The sequence below is a fragment of the Petaurus breviceps genome, unplaced genomic scaffold (assembly GCF_028583685.1).
Source record: "Petaurus breviceps papuanus isolate PSGF00001 unplaced genomic scaffold, PetGlider_PUasm1.0 454, whole genome shotgun sequence".
NCBI lineage: Eukaryota > Metazoa > Chordata > Mammalia > Diprotodontia > Petauridae > Petaurus > Petaurus breviceps.
In genome coordinates, this window is record NW_027186342.1 from 626,350 (window position 1) to 645,728 (window position 19,379).

The following is a 19,379-nucleotide window of genomic DNA, read 5'->3' on the forward strand; positions in this document are numbered from 1 at the left end:
CCCCCCTACTCTCCTGGAGGGTGAGATACCCTATTTAGTGTGTATTTCATTCCCTCCTCAAGCTAAATTCAATGGGAATAAGGTTGACCCATTCCCTTTTGCCTTCCTATTCTTCCCATCCATTGTAATCATTTTCCCTTCCCTCTTCTATATGAGATAATTTACCCCATTCTGTCTCTCCCCATCTCCTCTCATTATATTCCTCTCTCACCTCTTAATTTCATCTTTTAAGTATCATCCCTTCCTGTTAAATTGGTCCTGTGCCCTCTATATATGTATGCCTGCAAACATATATACACATATTCACATATATATTCATATGCCCATATACCCTCATATATAGACATATATATTTCTATTCCCTTCAACACTGAGAAAAGTTTCATAAGTTACAATTATTGTTTTTCCATGTAGGAATGTTAATAGTTCAACTTTGATAAGTTCCTTATGATTTCTTTTCCCTGTTTAGCTTCTCATGCTTCTCTTGCTTCTTGTATCTGAATGTGAAATTTTCTATTCAACTCTGGTTTTTTCAGCAAGAATGCTTGAAAGTCCTCTATTCCACTGAATGACCATATTTTCCCCTGAAACATGATACTCAGTTTTGCTGGGTAGGTGACTCTTGGTTTTAATCCCAGCTCCTTTGACCTCTGGAATATCATATTCCAAGCCCTTCGATCCCTCAGTGTAGAAGCTGCCAGATCCTGGGTTATCCAGATTGTGTTTCCACAATATTCAAATTGTTTCTTCCTGGCTGCTTGTAATATTCTCTCCTTAATCTGGGACTTCCAGAACCTGGATATAATATTCCTAGGAATTTTCTTTTGGGGATCTTTTTCAGGAGGTGATCGGTGGATTCTTTCAACCTCTATTTTGCCCTCTGGTTCTAAAACATCAGGGCAGTTTTCTTTGAGAATTTCCTGGAGGATGATTTCTAGGTTCTTACTTTGATCATGGCTTTCAGGTAGTCCAATAATTTTTAAATTATCTCTCCTGGATCTATTTTCTAGGTCAGTGGTTTTTCCCATGAGATATTTCACATTGCCTTCTATTTTTTTTCATTTGTTTGGATCTGTTTAACAGCATTTTGATTTCTCATAAAGTCATTAGCTTCCATTTGCTCCAATCTAATTCTGAAGCAATGATTCTCCTCATTGAGCTTTGGAGATTCTTTTTCCATCTGGCAAATTTGGCTTTTTAAGGCATTCTTCTCCTCATTGCCTTTTTGAGCCTCTTTTGCCATTTGAGTTAGTCTATTTTTTAAGGTATTATTTTGCTCAGTCAGGCTGTTGACTCTCATTTCATAATTTTCTTGCATCGTTCTCATTTCTCTTCCCAATTTTTCATTCACTTCTCTTATCTGCTTCTTAAGGTCCTCTAGGGCCTGTAACCAGCTCGTATTTTCCTTTGAAGATTTTGATGCAGGAGTTCCATGCTTTGCTTCTTTTTGTCCCCAAAATAGGAGTGTAATGTTGGAATCTTCTGTCTGCTTTGTTTCCTTTGCCTGGTCATGTCGCCCCTCAGTCACTTGACCCCTGGGCTTTTTGCCACAGTAGAACTCTGCCACCAGGCAGGGGAGCTTTCATCCCAATCCCTGGGATTTTCTTAGCTTCCAGAGGTATTAGATGGGTGCCTTCTCTGAGGCCTCCACACACTCTGGCAAGTTAGACACACATCCCAGGACCTCCACCCTAGACTGCAATCCAGATCCAAGCAGGTTAAAGCAAGAGCAATTATCCCTCAGATTGGTGCTTGGGCCCCCTACACTCTGCAGGCCAGGAGCTGAAGCTGACTGTGCCTGAAGCTGACTGTACGTGAGGCTGGCTGGCTGTGCCAATGTCTCTGTGGCTTCTCGCACCAGGGCAAAAGCCACACACTTCCACTTACTGGGTCCCAAAGTCCAGACTGCACTGAACTTTCACTTTGTCCTTCACATCTTTATGTTGATAAATTTGGAAATGGCCACAGCTGCTGCTGATCTGGAGTCCCTCCAGCTGTCAGGCCTGCCCTGGGGCTAAAGCCTTAGAGTGGGGCTGGGCTCGGCTCCCAGAATGCTGTGCTGGCCGATTCCTGCCGGCCTGCTGGGCTGTCCTCAGCAGGAGTTTAGCTTCTTTGTGTCATTTTATGGGTTCTGCAGCTCCAAAGTTTGTTTAGAGTCCCCTCTTTACATTGATTGGGGAAGGTGGAAGCCAGAGCAGCAGGGAGGTCCCGCTTCTACTCTGCCATCTTGACTCTGCCCCCCTTACTGAGCTCATCATTTCTTATAGCACAGTAGTATTCCATCACAATCATATACCACAACTTGTTGAACCATTCCCCAGTTGTTCTTATTCTAGACCCATAGCCATCATGGCTGGTCATGGCTAATGGTAGCTTTTCCATCCTTGTTTCCTCTTCCTGCAATAGCTTCCCTCCCTAACCTTACCAATCTAGTCCCATACTCCCCTGTTCCAGAAAACCTCCCTTGCCTAAACTCCCTCTCTCTATTTCCCTAGACTCTAGCTAACTACTCCTATTTTTGTCTGTTTCTTTGTCGATGGACTTCTATAATCTTAATGCCCTCCTTCCTTTTGCATTCTTACCTCCCTTTCTCTCACTGTTCACTCCAGCCAGACTGACCTATACATTGTCTCCTGCACACACTCCCCCAAAACCCTGCATTGTCCTACGTCTATGCTTTTGCTTACACCCTGGTCCCTGATCCTGGAATATTCTCCCTCTCCCTCACCAGTTGAATCTTTTTTCATTTGCTAAAGCCCATATCAAAAGACAGATGTCTTAACTATTAAATACTGATGAGGGCAGAGACCACTTCTTATCTACACTTTGCACCATCCTCAGTCCTGAGCACAGTGATCTACACACAAGTATATTGAATTGAATGTGCACAGCTTTGCCTCACTTAAATCCAATTCACTTGCAAATCTGGAACATCCTGAAGTCACTGGTCCTCTTTGAGAAAGAAAGATGAACAACGACAATAATGAACTCAATGGGATGGAACTGTATCTTGGGGATTTATGTACATCCTGCCTCCTCCATTAAAATAAGGTAAACAAAAATTGGAAGGTCACTCCATCCTCTCAGAAACTAGGTAGGGGGCTTGGGAAAACTTCATTCTCCAAAAGAACACGGATAGACACATGATATGTGTTTTATGACACTTCAGTGTCCCTTCTGGCCTTGAGGTCCGACTCCTAGGTTTCTTCCCACAAGCCCTCATGATATGAGAAGTGAACTGTTTATCCTTCCAGCCTGTACCTCCACCTCCTTCTCTAGGTATTTTTTTCTGTGTTTGTACTTTCTAGGGATCTTCAGGACCAGTCATTTAGTGAAGATGGAGACATCGTCTTCTGCTTTGTTCCTTTGCCTTCAAACTCTGTTTTAGACTTCTCTCCTCCAGGAGGTCTTACCTGATCTCCTTTCTCTAAAAACTTTTGTTGGAGAATCCATTAAACTATGACTTCCACATTTCATTTCTAAGGGTATGGTTTGTTGGTTTCTATGACCTTTCTATGTATATGAGACATTTACTTCTTAGACATTTGTATATGTAAGTGCCATGCTTACATGGGGAATGGGAATGAATTGATCATGCTTGCTAGAAAAAATACATTATACACAAAATATACACATTACAGAGGATATTAATAATAAAGACTCTTCCCTCCCATGTTTTCCTTAATCTTACTCTAGTCTTAGAATACTGTCATTTTTCACTCCCTTTCCTCCTAGTCACACACTGCTGAATGAAGTTGGAGGAAATTATGAAATTGCGCTGACTGGGTCCACTATGAATTCATATAAAATATTCTCCACTGTGCCCTCACCACAGCAAGGCAGTTCTTTTGCACTTCACTAATTGATTCATGGTCATACACACCACAGAAGGTTTACTGAGCCTTTTCATAACCTCCTCACACCTCTATCTCCATTACCCTCTCAGCTGAGAACCTTGCTTTATATTGAGAAAAATTAAGGTCACTTCTTGAAAGCTCCTTTCTCTTCCTCCTCTTCTTCCTCATCTCATATAACTCAAGGGCCTTCCCCCACTGTTTGGTAGCCAGGTCACACATAGAGCATTGGACTTGGAGTCAGAAATATCTGGGTTCAAATCCTGCCTCCAAAACTTGCCAGCTATGTGATCCCGGACAAGTCACTTGACCATCTCAGTGCCTTAGTTTCCTTTTCTATAAAATGAATATAGTAAAGACTAAATGAAATAACATTTGTAAAGCTATGTGGCAACTAGATGACACAATGGACCTGAGTTCTGGAAGGTCTGAGTTCAAACTCTGCCTTAGATATTTGATAGCTGTGTGACCCTGGACAAGTCACTCAACCTTTTTTAACCTGTTTCCTCTTTTCCCTGCTCTCATCTCCCTCTTTCATCCTTTCTTAGTATGTAAAATAGGAATAGCATCTACCTCCCAGAGTTCTCGTGAGGATAAATTGAGATAATATTTGTAAAGTACTTTGCAAAAGTACTTATAAAGTACATACATAAATACTAGCTACTGTTACTACTACTATTAAAAATTAAAACATTATATAAATGGCAACTACTATATATTATTCATATCTCCACCCCTCACTCATATGAAAGCAGTCTTTCCTGCCAAGGTAAATCACATACATGAATAATGCCATTCAATCCCATCTTCTCCAGTAGATTGTCCCTCTATCATCCTGTCTCACACTTATCTTCAATCTTTCCCTGTCTACTGCTGCTTCCCTACTTCCTACAAATATACTCAGAGCTCCTCCATCCTCTAAAAGTCCTCAATTGAGGGGCAGCTAGGTGGCACAGTGAGTAGAGCACCAGCCCTGGAGTCAGGAGGACCTGGGTTCAGATGTGGCCTCAGACACTTGACACAAAAACTAAAAAAAAAGCACAAAAAAACTAGCCATGTGACCTTATGCAAGTCACTTAACCCCAACTGCCCTACACTCCCCCCTCCAAAAAGCAAAAAATTAAAAAAAATAAAAGTCCTCAGCTGATCCATCTATCCCCAATAGCTATTGTCCTAGACTTCTGCTTACTTTCATGAAGAGTCCTTGAGAAGGACATCTACAATTGATGTGTGCACTTTCTGTTTTCTCACTCTTTTCCTAACTCTCTGAAATATGACTTCCAACTTCATCATTCAATTGAATTGCTCTCTTCCAAGTGATGACCAAACCCAGTGGTCTTTTCTCAATCCTCATGCTTGTTGATCTTTCTGAAGCCTTTGTTGGCCCAGTTGATCACACCCTTCTTCCTACACTTTTCCTCTCTTCTTAATCTTTTTGGAATGCTGCTCTTTTCTAGCTGACTCTTCTTTCTCAGCCTCTTGCTGAATCTTCATCAAGGTCTTATCCGGTAATGCTAGGGGTCTTTCCCAAAGGCTCTGCCCTTGATCTTCTCCTTCTATACAATAGACTCGTTTATCTCTATGATTCTCAGATTTATTGATCCAGTTCTAACTGCTCTCCTGACCTCCAGTCTTTCATCCCTAACTGCCCATTGGACATCTTGAATTAGATGTCCCATAGCAGCCTCAAACTCAACCATGTCAAAAACTGAACTCATTATCTTTCCCTTTCACTCTTCTGAACTTTCCTATTACTATTGAGAGCACAACCAACCTCCCAGCCACCCAGCCTCAAAACTGAGGTGTCACCCTTAACTAATTCTCTCTCAACCCCCTCCATATCCCAATCTGTTACAAAGTGCTTTCAATTCTACCTTAACAACATCATCTCTTGAGCACACATTCTTCTGTCTTCTGACATCGCCACCACACTTCTATAGGTCCTCTTCACCTCATGACTGGGTGATAGCCTATAACAGCCTGCTTAACAATGCCAGGATTCAGAGAGTTAAGATCAATAAGAAAAAGCAGTGGACGCATCAGTTGTAGGTATCCTTCTCAAGGACTGTTCATGAAAGTAAGGAGAGATCTAGGATGATACCTGTCAAGGATGTACGGATTAAGTGAGGATTTTTTGAGGATGGAGGAGATGTTTCTAAGTAATAAGCAAACACCAGTAGATAGGAAGAGATTGAAGATAATTAAGAAAATGAAGATGATATAAAGGGTAATCTACTGGAGAAGATGAGATGGATTGGGATTATTTGTGCATGTAAAGGGATTTACTTTGACAAATTGTTTTATCTTATCTCAAGTCTCCCTCCAATTTTTTAATTGATCTTTGTAATTGCCACCAATTACCATCCTGGAAAACATCCCCATCCCCCACCAAAAGAGGAAGCATCCCTAACACAAGTTAGAGATGAGACTTCTTTCTCCCTTACAGTTGAAACCTGTCCCTCTAAAATTTTTATTCATTTCTCCTAGTTCTAGATATATAAATTATTGAATGTAAAAACTAGAAAATACTTTAGCGATCATATAATACAATCTCTTCATTTTAGGAGGAGGAAATGGAAGGCCAGAAAATTGAAACAATTTGCCAAGTCACACTCCTAGTAGAGAGAACTAAAGATAATTGTGAATCAGTGGAATGAATGACATGTCAGCTTCTTACCCGGGATTTTACCAGCTCGATTTCATTCCACTGCCTCTTGATCACTTGGTTGAGTTTTGAGATCTTCTCTTTGGTTTTGTTCACATGTTCCAGACCTCTTCTGGCTGATATCTGTAATGCCAGCAACTAAGTGGAAAGAATGGGACAGAAGTATCATTTACATGAAACCATAATGGGAGTACCTTCCTCTAGCTAAGTGAGTGAATGCCTAGGAGTCCTCATCATTGGATAGAACTTTGGGGAAAAGGTTACCTGGGGATATCACTAAGCCAGGAGATGAATGGAGCTCCTTTACTGGCTACCACTATTCCTCTCTTCCCTAAAACAATTATAAAAGCAGATGTTATCATAGATGGCACATACTGTGTTTTAAGATTGACACTGCACATTTTGTGTTAGTTTGAGTCTTATCAGTCCAATGATTTAGCTAACACAAGCTAACGCTATTAACTCTATTAAAAGATGAAGCGACTGCTGCTCTCATAGAGAGGCTCAGTGATTTACCCACATTTACAGATCTCATAAATGGCAGAACTGAGATTTGAACCCGAGGTATTCTGACTCCAATTCAAATACCCTTGCCATTATACCCACAGAAACTATCTAGCACTCTGGACAAGTGCCCAAACAAGCCAGTGGGGTTGTACCCATCCTACATTAGGACTTTTTTGCACTGGAAATGTCAAAATTCTCTTTGAGACAGAATCTAAAGTCTGGAGAACTGAGATGGAAAACCTGCTCGAGCCAGTCTTCTTGAGCTTAGGCAGGCCCTGGGTTTGGCTTTCTTTCCTACTTGTCGACTTCTCTATGGGCTTTCACAGTCACCCTGGGACTAGAAAAATCCAGTAAAATACAAGCTCATTGAAGGAAGAAATTGTTTTCCATTTTTGCCTTTTAGCAACTTATAGGGTATTTTGTGCATGATAAAGTCTTAATTAATATTTACTGAATTGTTAGGCAATCTAGTTGCTGAGTCTGTCTCATGCATCCAAGCTCCTTTGTTTTTCCCTATCCTCCCTATTCTTCCTTTCCTTCTCCTCACTTGTTCCTTTACCCCACCCTACTCTTTCATAAAGCAAAGAACATAGAAAAACCTATATAGAGGGGTTGGGAATGCCTGCTTCTCTTAAAACTGTAAGTAAGCCTGACTTCCATGAGGTCATTCTTTGCCCCACCTTGCCCCTCTACCACAACATGCTATCTGTTCCATTTTACCAGCTCCGTGACTTTCCTCTCTAAGATCTCTAACCCCAGAATCCCTTTCCTCTCCTATTTCCCTACCTATCCTTTCAAATCTGACTCAGATGCCCTGTCTTCTCTGAAATTTCCATGGATAACCCCAGGCAAAAAACAACCTCCTCTTTGGACCCCGCCTAGCTCTGTATTTTATTGATCTTTAATTCACTTAGTATGTAATACCATTTGTTGGTGTCACATTCCTCAGCTAGAAGGGATTGAACTATATGACCTCTGAGCTCCCTTCAAATGCTGAGATTTGGGGGATTCCACATTGTAAAGACAAGGAGATTCAACCCTCTCATTTGTAGCCCCCTCCAGTCCTCTGTATGCAGCAGACACTAAATAAATGTTTGCTGCACTGTATTGTTTTTGGTTTACAACCCAAATGCTATTTCTTTTCTGAGTGAAATCACACCCACTGCCCCATTTCTATTAATCTTGCCACCTGAAATCTTTTAGATTTTGGATGCACAACCCCAGGACTGATTTTCCTGAAGGTGGCTTCGGTCAATGGCGGTAAATTCAGAGAGTCCCTCTATCCTTGACAGCAGCAGCTGAGCTATTAGTCACCTGGCCCTCAGTGTCTAATGGAATCTCAGTCTCCATTTTCTGCTTGTTGTCCTCCTTCTGATTTTCTCCCTCCGATGTCATCCCCATCTTTCCAAATCTATGTAGCTTCTTGGGACCTGTTCCTGTCCATAAACAAGATGATTTTGGTGTGAAAAACCTGGGCCCATAAGCTGGCCAGCTCCTCTTTTTGAGTTAACCAGGAGATTCATTCAGTGGAGCCCAATATAAGCCGACCTTCCTCCAAAAGGAGGATCATTCCCATGTGACAAATAGCTAGAATTTCTATAGCACTTTAAGCTTTGCAAAGCAATTTACATATGCTAACTAATTTATTCTCACAACAGCCCTGGTGCTATTATTATCCCCATTTTAATAGATGAGGAAATTGGGGCACAAAGAGGTTAAGTGACTTGCCCAGAGTCACACAGCTAGTAAGTGTCTGAGGATAGATTTGAACTCGTGTCTTCCTGACTCCCAGTTCAGCATTGTATGCACCTAGGTGGCAATGTTTTAAAACCTTTAAAGTACTCTAAAGACATTACTTCCTCCCACGCTCTCAACAATTCTGGAAGGGAGGCCTTGTAGAAATTAGCCTCCTCCCCTGGGCAGGTGATGAAACTATCTCTGAGAAGTTAAGTAACTTACCCAAGATCACCTAGTAAGTAGGAGCACCAGGATTAGAATCCAGAACTTCTCCCTCCAAGTTCAATGCTTTTCTCCCCCGTGATCCACACTTTAATGCCTTATTTTGGTACCATGCTTTCATACCTTGGAGTCAGAAAGACCTGAGTTTCAGACCTGCTTCAGACACTCTGTTTAGCCCCAGGCAAGGCACTTAACCTTAGTCCGCCTCAGGGTATTAACTGTAAAATGGGGATAGTAAAAGCATCAGATATGCCAGGTATGTATAGGAATCACATGACGCACGCAAAGCACTTTGCAAACCTTAAAGTATTAAGTTATTATTATTGTTGTAATTCTTTTGATGGACAATATCTCATTTGCTCTTTGGCAAACCTTAAAGCATTATAGAAGTATTATTATTTATTATGCTTTTCATACGTTGTCTCATCTGCTTTTTTGGCAAATCTTAAAGCATTATCAATGTGTCATCATTATTATTTTCAAAGCACTTTGCACACATTATCTCATTCACTCCTTACGACAGCCTTTCACGGTAGGCACTTCTGGAGATATTTATCCTCACTTTACAGATGAGTGAACCAAAGTGACTTATTCTAGGTCCCATATGGCAAGACAATGGCTGAGCTAGGGCTACACCCCACAGCTGCTGATTTTCAAGCTGGTGGCTCTCTCCACCATATCGTATTCTCTTCCCAGGACACTGTTTAAAAAAATCAACAACAAAAAACAACAAACTCTTTACCTGGGCCTTGCTGATAGACTTTCAGACAAAGTCATGTAGGTATATAATGAGGGCATGGATAATCTATAGAGCACCCCACTGCCTCTGAGTACTAACTATTCTGAAATCCCACCACCCTGTGCTACCATAGAAACCAAGCTCAGCCCACACACAAAGCTCCACCCTTACCACCTCATAGAGGGCCCTCAGGATCTTGATCCCATTGGCCGAGTGTCTAGATCTAACTTCAGCTGTCTGCTCTCTGAGGGTTAGGAACAAAATGTCCATTGTGTCCTCTCCTTTAGCAATCCCAAGAGACTTACTACTTCTCCAGCCTCTGACATCGCTGTTTATTCTATAGCCAGTTCACAGGGAACAGCTTCTAAGACCCATTAAGTCTCATGGAGGAAAGATAGCATCGTCAATGCTATGCAAGTTGGTTCTAATTTGGAGTCCTGTGTTTGACTTCTGAGTCTGACCCTCTGTAAAATAAGGTAATAATATGAATTCAGGAAGGACTAACCCCTCTGGTGGGAAGGCTCATCAAGCCCTTTTCAGGGCTACTCATCCATGTCTGGTGTCCACCTGTCACCCAATTCTCACCTGTGGCTCCAAGAAGCTGTAGCATGCACAGCAGCCACACCCCAGTAAAATCATCTCAGCAGACGGACTGTGACATGCTGAGGGCAACTGACAGGCCTCAAATTGGACAGTGAATTAGGGATATGTCTACCCCAAGTACGTGAAGACTTCCTCCTGGCGGAATGGGTGAATGAGAACAATTTATTCCAACAGCCATGAAGGTGGCCAAAGGAGGCATTATGGAGGGCTTAGGCATTGAAGAGGCCAAGGTCATCCACTGCTTCCCGGGTCATCATCGGTCATCTTGACTTTTCTCCTGCCACTGGACTTTGATGACTCTGGAAGAAAGAGTGTGGCTAGTGACTGTGCAACTCTGCCTCACTTAAATCCAATTCGTGCAGCACAAGTCAAGAGATTGCTCCATGCTTTCATTGGTCTTCTTTGAAAATGAAGGATGAAGAACCTGCTACCTACAAGCCAGTGAAATCAGACAAGCCCTTTCCTGCAGAAGCAGGGCTGAAGGAGTATGAAGATCTCTGATAGCTAAAGTGAAGAGTGATTATCTACAAATGCAGGTTATGGAGAATCCCTGAGGAATTCTGCCAAGTCCCCAAATTTAACCCTTGTCTGACCTAGAAGGGTTGATTCACCTCAGACTGGGGCATCTGCTCCCTTTGTCTGTCTTGGTATGAAACCACATAACCCCTAAAAACTGTGGACCAATTTGGATTCAGGCTCTTAGCCTGAAATAAGCCCACTTTCTGGGAGCAGTTATGTGTGTACTTTCTGAACCAGATCAAAGATGAATCCCCATCAAGTCACGTCGAAACAGATGTGCACAGATCCTCTTACACCTTTCCTGTTGGACTGAGGAGTGGTTTGTATATTATTAAATCAACCCTATAGTTAGTATAAGGTAGGAGTGGTTTTTGTCTCTGTTCCTTAACATCCTGAACCTGACTCACACACCCCAAGGGGTATGTTATTTATAAAGAATTTTATATTTATATTTATTATAAATTATATATGCATTAAATACAAGTTATAATTCATTATGAATTACATTATAATTTATTTTATAAAGAATTTTATAAACCTTTAAATACCATATAGGCTCTAGAACTTTAAAAAGGGTTGAGGGTGGGAGACCTTAAAAGTCTTAAGACCATTTTACAAACAAGTATCAGAAAACTGATACTCAAAGAGAAGTAACTTTCCCAAAGTCACAAGTTTCAGAGCAGGAATTCAAACCCTGCTCATCTGATTACAATGACATAGAAGTGGCACAATAAATAGAGTGCTGGGCCTAGAGTCAGAAAGACCTGAGCTCAAATCCATCTTCAGACACTTACTAGTTGTGTGACCCTGGACAAGTCACTTGACCTCTCTCTGACTCAGTATTCTCAACTATAGAATGGGTATATAGCACCCACCCCCCCCCAAGGCTATTGTGAAGATCACATGAAATAATATTTAGAAAGTGTTTAGCACAGTACCTGGCATACAGTAGGCACTTAATAAATGCATATTCCCTTTGCTCCTATTACCTGCTCCTTTAACCATGTGTGCTCTCTATATAAATGTTAGTTATTATAATCATCAAGTGGCAATATAAGAAAAAAAGCCACCTAATAATTAGAAGTCAGGGCTTCATCAGGAGGTAGCAAGTTCCCCATCACTGGATGTATTTAAGCAGAGGCTAGGTGACCTAGGATACTGGCTCATATCATGGAGATTTATGTTCAGGTATAGGTCAGACTTGTAGGCCTCTGAGATTCCTTCCAAATCTGAAAGTCTGTGATTCTATGGTATAATGTAGACAAAGGGCTTTGTTACCAGAAATGTCATAAGTTCTCATTGAAAAACCACAAATCGCTGCCTATATGGTCAACTTCCAGGCCTTTCTTCCTGGCCTTTGCATGTTACCCTCCATCTCCTGCCTGCCCCTGAGAAGAAAGTCCTGGATTTCCAGTCAGGAGTATTTAACTTGTCTGTGCATAGCTGCTTGCATGCTGTCTCCCCTGTTAGAGTGTAAGTCTCCTGAGGACAGAGCTTTTACCTTTCTTTGTATTTCCAGTGTCCAGCACATTGTGTTTAAAATGCTTATTGATAAGTACCTGTTAGCTGCCCAACTGGGAACAATCGCCACGATTCTTTAAGATTTAGTTTCCTTAAGACAGCTCCAAAGGACTCACGATGGAAAGTGCCATCCACATCCAGAGAAAGAATTACAGTCAGAATGCAGATGGAAGCAAACTGCTTGCTCTCTCTTTTCCATTTTGTTTTGTTTTGTTTCTTCCTTTTTGTTCATTCCATTGGTTATAATTCTTCTTTACAACTTTATTAATGTTTAATGTGAAAGTATATGTAAAACCTATATCTGATTGCATGCTACCATGGCCGAGAGGGGGGAGGAAAAGAAGGGGGAGAAAATTCGAAACTCAAGGGATTGTGGAACTGAATGTTGTAAACTAAAAGTAAATAAACTAAAAGTAAATAAAAAGACTTAGTTACCTTACCTGTAAAATGGATATAATGATAGTCTGACTACCTAGGAGGAAGGTACTTTAGAAACCATAGGTCAATGTATATATAGCAGCTATTAATCCCTTTCTAGCCTCTTCCACTCATCTCAGATAGCCATTTGCCACGTACTTCATATGGCTATTGATAACTCGGATTTCTTTGAAAACTGCTTTCTTATATCTTTTGACAATTTATTTATTGAGAAATAGCTCTTATTCTTACAAATTTGAATCATTCCCATATATCTTGGAAATAAGATCTTTATTAGGGGCAGCTAGATGGTACTGTGAATAGAGCACTGTTCCTGGGGTCAGGAGGACCTGAGTTCAAATCCAGCCTCAGACATTTGACACATTTATAGCTGTGTGACTAGAAATAGTCACTTAACCCCAATTATCTTGCCTTTCCCCCTCCAAAATAAATAGAGAAAAAATAAGACCTTTATTAGAGAAAGTTGCTGCAAAGATTTTTTTTTTGCCCCAGTTATGTTTCTTTTCTGATTTTGGCTGCATTGATTTTATTTGTATAAAATCTTTTTAATTATATAATGAAATTGTCCATTTAATCTCCTCTAATCCTTTGCTTAATCATGAACTCTTCCCTTATCTATAGATATGAAAAGATATTTCTTCTTTGGTTCTCTAATTTGTTTATCAAGTTACCTTTTAGTTCAAAGTTATGAACTCATTTGGGGCAGCTGGGTGGTGCAGCAGATAGAGTGCCAGGCCTGAAGTCAGGAAGATGAGTCTTCCTGAGCTCAAGTCTAGCATCAGACACTTGTCAGTGGTGTGACCCTGGGCAAGTCATTTAACCTTATTTGGCTCTGTTTCCTATCTGTGCAATGAACTGGAGAAGGAAATAGCAAACTACTCCAGTATCTTTGCCAAGAAAACCCCAAATGGAGGCAGGAAGAGTTGGACATGACTGAAAAAACTACTCGGCAACAACATAAACCCATTTTGAGTTTATCACATTTATATAGTATGAGATTTTGGTCTATATGAGTGTCTACCAGATGATTTCCAGTTTTCCCAGCAGCTTTTGTAATATTATTTCTGTATCATACCTAATATGTTCTACTCGTCAACCTATTTTTTGCAAATAGTGTTTGATTTTTTCCAATTACATGTAAGATTGTTTTCAATATTCATTTTTTATAAGATTTTGAATTTCAATTTTTTTCTCCCTCCCATTCCCTCTCCCCAAGATGGCAAGCAATCTGATACAGGTTATACATGTGCAATCATGTTAAACATATTTCCACCTTAGTCATGTTGTAAAAGAAGAAACAGAACAAAAGGGAAAAACCACCAAAAAAGTGAAAATAGTATGCTTCAATCTGCATTCAAACTCCATAGTTCTTTCTCTTAATGTGGATGGTATTTTCCACCACAAGTCTTTTGAAATTGTCATGGATTATTGTATTTCTGAGAAGAGCTAAGTCAATCATAGCCAACCATGAAACAGTTACTGTTATAATGTACAGTGTTCTTCTCCTTCTGCTCACTTCAGTATCAGTTCATGTAAGTCTTTCCAGGTTTTTCTTCATCAGCTTATTTCTTAATCAGTACGTAATTTTGAGGGTTATTGCCTTACAGTTATCTCTCTCTTTTTTTTTTTTGCTTTTTGGAGGGCAGTTGGTGTTAAGTGACTTGCCCAAAGTCACAAGGCTAGTCATTGTGTCAAGTGTCTGAGGCCATATTTGAACTCAGGTCCTCCTGACTCCAGGGCCAGTGCTCTATTCACTACTTCACCTAGCCACCCCTAGTAATCTCATTATTAAACTTATCTTCCTAGAAATTGACCTTTTATTCCTCCAGAAGAATTTCATCATAACTTTCTAGTTCTAGAAAGTAATAATGAAAAGCTCCAGAAAGTATTAATGAAATTCATCACATCTCTTTTGTGTACAGTTCAATTTTCTTTAAAAAAAAAATGATACATTCAACATGTTACTTTCAAAGTTGTATTTTTTGTCAGTGATTCTATCTGACCTCCCTTCTGTTCATTAAAAAAAATCAACAGCCCTCTTTTCTTTACTTTATCTTGTTATTCAGCAGATTTTGGCACATGCTTTAGAGCCAACCAGATCCTTCAATACACTTTTCTTTAATCATGTCAAACTCTCTTCTCCCTTCCACCCCAAATTAAGGAAAGAAAAATGATAGTCTATGGTTTATTTTACAGAAAATTGATGTTGAAAGACCACATAACTAATTAATTAGTGTTAGACCCAGGAGGAGCAACCAAAGGCAGCTGTCAGCCTAGTTCCTGCCCTATCTAATGACCCTTATCTGGATTATAGACTAGGGAGGGAAAAGGAGTGGGGATAGCTGGGACACAAAGGGAAAGTGGAGGATAGCAACCCATTCTCAGCATTTGTCCTGCTGATTTTAGCTTCATACCTCCTTAGCGGGACAGTGGAAGAGAAGCATACAGCCAAATTGGCAAGAGAAAAGGAAATCTAGAAGGAGACTACTCCACCAAAACTTTTGGGTTTTACATCCACCTAATGAACCTACCACCCACACACTGGGACTGGATGACAATTTGTTATATAATATAATATATATATATATATATATATATATGTTATATAATATGTAATATGGAATATGTAGTGTTACATATTACGTTTGTAATATATAATATAAAAGATCATCCTACTTAGGGAGCACTTGAATTAAATGACCTCTAATGTCTCTCCCAAGTCTGGGATTCTGGGATTATGCGATTCAGTGATTGCTCTACCTGCCCCTGTTTTTTAAGTACCCCAGTGAGCCTTGTGGGTCCTTCAGCATCATATCTTACTGCCTTCTGTTGTCTTTGGCTACTATTGGGAGACGTCAAGGAGTGGTTCTAACCAGGCGTTTTCTGCCTGGCAACTGTAAACTTGTTCTTTTTTTTAATTTTATATTTCAATATAATTGGTTTTCTTTTTTTAACTTTTATTTAATTTCTAATTTATGGAATAAAATAAGCAATTCCATAACAGTATAATAAAAGATGATTGCACATGAAACTTCAAATCTATTATGCACAACTTGCTATTCCTTTTAAATATATGATAAAGTTCACGTGTGAATTTCTTTTCTTTTTGCTTTTTTTTCTTCCCCATCTTTCTCCCTCCCCGCCCTAGAGATCACTACCATTGGACACAAATAGGTGTATATATGTATGTAAAATAATTCTATATATCCTTCTGTTTATCAGTTCTTTCTCTGGATGCAAATAGCATGTTTTGACGCTATATATTTTGCTTCACACATTTACAAACATGATTCTGAGGGGTTCTTGGCTCCACTAAACTGCCAAAGGTGCCTGTTCTAAGCACCTCTTGGCCACATTTGATTTCATCCAATATGGGATTGTGGGAAGTGGGAAGTGAGCCACATTTGTAGCCCAAGAACCTAGGTTCAAATTATAGTGTTCTGACTCGACTTTCCTATGAGACTTTAGGCAAAGCACTGACCTCTGTCCTTGATTTCGTTATCTATAGAAGTGGGGAGGAGTGGAGAACGAAGGTTTTATTTGATCTTTAGAATTTTGTTCTGTTGCCCCAGATACAGGGAATAAAATATGGATTCAGTCAAAAGGCCGCACTTAAGGATCTAAAAAGGCCACATGTAACCTTAAAGCTGCATGTCCCCTGCAATGTAGACACAGAACTGGCCCCCCAAAATCCTTTCTTCTTCCTCCTCCCCACACCCAATCCCACCTGTAAAGTGGCAGTGAAAACAGATCCTGGTAGCATTTGATGCCAAAGGATGAAAAGGAAGGTTGTGGACATTTAGTCTTTACTCTTTCCCCATGTCCTTTTCTTGATAATTTCCAGAGAGACTTTAGCTGCCTCCCCCCCACCTCCAATTTCATGATTATCAAATAATATTATTAATTAATTCATAATATATAATTTATTTTATCATTTATTTTTGTTTTTATTATTTGTTTATTATTTTCTATATGAATGTATACATATATGTGTATATATACACACAGACACATGCATATGCACATACATTTATGTATAGATACACATATAGAACCTCCACTGTGCAGGCTGCTGTTTTGTACCTCCTCCCACCCCCAGAACCACTCAACCACCCCTTCTGAAGCCAGTTGGAAGGACAATGCAGGAGGGTGATTCCAAACCCCTCAGTTTCCTGGCAAGGTTCCTTATAGGCTCGTCTGTGTGTGTTGGGAAGCCTGAAGGGAAAGGAAGGAGATGCTGAGTGGGCTGAGCACGGAGCTTAAACGTGTACCTGCCCTCTGTGTATCCTTCTGCAGCAGCAGGCAGGCAGGCCAGGCTAGGTGAGACCATCACACACCCCAGTGGGCTCCAGGGCATCATCCAGGGAAAAATATCACTGTCATCTTCACCAAACTTTATATGCCTGATAGCCTGCCCCAGGGCTATCCTGTCACCCCTTCCACAACCGTGGGCTGTAGGAAGCAGAATTCAGCTTGAGGACTTTTTTTGGATTGCCTTCCTAGGCCTATCCTTAATTATTGTGACATTCTTTCCAGCAGAGAGGAGAGTACACTGAGCTAAAGCCAACCTCGAATCTAGCTCCTTCTAAACAAGCTTGGGGTGCCTACCCCCAAGAGGCCCTAGTGTCCTATGCTTTGTTTTGTTTGGAGGGGGGAAGGCAAGGCAATTGGGGTTAAGTGATTTGCCCAAGGTCACACAGCTAGTAAGCCGCATTTGAACTCAGGTCCTCCTGACTCCAGGGCCTGTGCTCTATTCAACTGTGACACCTAGCTGCCCTTCTAGTGTCCTATAGAGAAAGATCAAAGTTGCAGCTTACTTCTAACCTCCCATGGCTCTCACTGCTCTCTAAGAGGGACCCTCACCTCTAGATCCAAATGGCAGAGATGATAGAGACCTATGATGTTTGCTCCTTCTATTGATACTTGTCTAATCTAAGAAGTTCCTTCCAGATAATAGGATTACATGTTTATAAAATGAAGGAAACTTAGAAGAGGTTATCTCAGAAAATCCTTTCTTTTCACAGATGAGGAAACTAAGACCCAGAGAGGGAAAGGAACTTGTTCAAGATCATACAGATAGTAAAGGGCAAATTTGAACACAGGTCCTCTGACTCCCAAACCAGTGCATTTTCCACTGTCTCACTGTCTTTTCTTCCTCTTTCATCCCTTCCTCCCCTCAGGGATCCTTCTCAGACTGAATTCTATATGACTCCACTCTCCCTAGACTTTATAATCTCCCACAACACTCATACCTTGGTAGAATTTTCATTTTTACTACTCCAGAGAATAGTGTGTCAGTGTGTGTGTGTGTGTGTGTGTGTACAAGTCCATGAAAGGGTATATGGATTTGTCTGTTTTTGTGTATGTAATCACATATTGTGTAATCCATATACAAGTGTGCATATGTACCTTGTGTCTTGTATCTGTATTGTATATTGGTGAATCCATGCATGTAATTTTGTGTGTGAGTGCATATGTATCATGTATAGGTGAGCAAAACACATGTATGTCATAGCACATTTATCTGTATGTTATGTGAATTTGTGTGCATATGATCATGTATTTCTGCATGTTGGTATATACATTTTAATAAGTGTATATATTTGTACATTTGTGTGTGATTGTGAATATCGATGCAAACATGTATGTCTATATACAAAATGTGTGAATACATGCATTTACTTATTCCTACACATGTGGCAATGTGTTCACATTTATGTATATGTTCATATGGACACATAGACTGGTCTGTGTGTGTTTCATGTGCATGCCTATGTACATATGTGTGAGTACATTATATGTGTCTGTGTACTCATGTTTTTGCATATGAGTGACCTTGTATATGACAGAGATGTGTATTTAAATACTCAGAGACCAAGTCATATTGATTTTGCTGTTTATTGAAATATGGCATACAGTCAAAGGAGTGAAAGAAAGATATGGAAAGTCAATGGTATTTCTTTGCCTCTGTTTCTGGTTGTAAGAAAATAAAGACAAAAGGTCCTCCCATGGATCTAAATTACACTTAATATATCTGTAAGTGAACCAGGTAGGTTTAGTCAAGGGATGACCAAGCCATTCCTGGCCTTTTTACTGCCTCTAAACCCAGAATCAGTGGGTGGCCAAGACAGGGGTTAGAAAAGGATGGTATCCACTGTCTTAACTCCTGAGCCCCAGACACACTCAAGACCAGTGGATTCTAGGACCCAAGAAGACACAGGTTAGGTGACCAGAGAGGCTAAGAAGATCCAGAGAAAAGGAATTCCATGATGGCTGGAGTTCTAGCTGCAGTCTAGAGACAGAGAAAAGGAGAGAGAGGGCCAAGAGACATGAAGTGTGTCCAGGGTGTGGCCAGTGTGGGCATGGCCATGAGCCTGGGGGGCGGGGGTGGGGGTAAAAGAAAGAAACAAGAAAGTGGGGCAAGAAATAAAAGAAGTAGTTTAGGAATCCAGTGTTGCCCCAGGACCAGGCAGATTCAGAGAAAGCTAAGGACTTAGGAAAACAAGAATTTTAGCTGATGGTGTCCCAGGACAAGCAGTTCAGGGCAGAGATGTGTAATATGGAGACCTGGAGC

At 40.5% G+C, this 19,379-nt stretch overlaps 1 protein-coding gene across 1 annotated transcript in view; it reads right to left on the reverse strand.

Moving 5' to 3' along the window:
- Positions 1 to 8,427, reverse strand: part of LOC138171607 (uncharacterized) — a 12,523-nt gene extending 4,096 nt beyond the window's left edge. The window contains 2 exon segments of the mRNA XM_069101139.1: positions 6,532 to 6,657; positions 8,341 to 8,427. Coding sequence (XP_068957240.1) covers positions 6,532 to 6,657; positions 8,341 to 8,427 — 213 coding nt within the window.
- Positions 8,428 to 19,379: the final 10,952 nt, after the last annotated feature.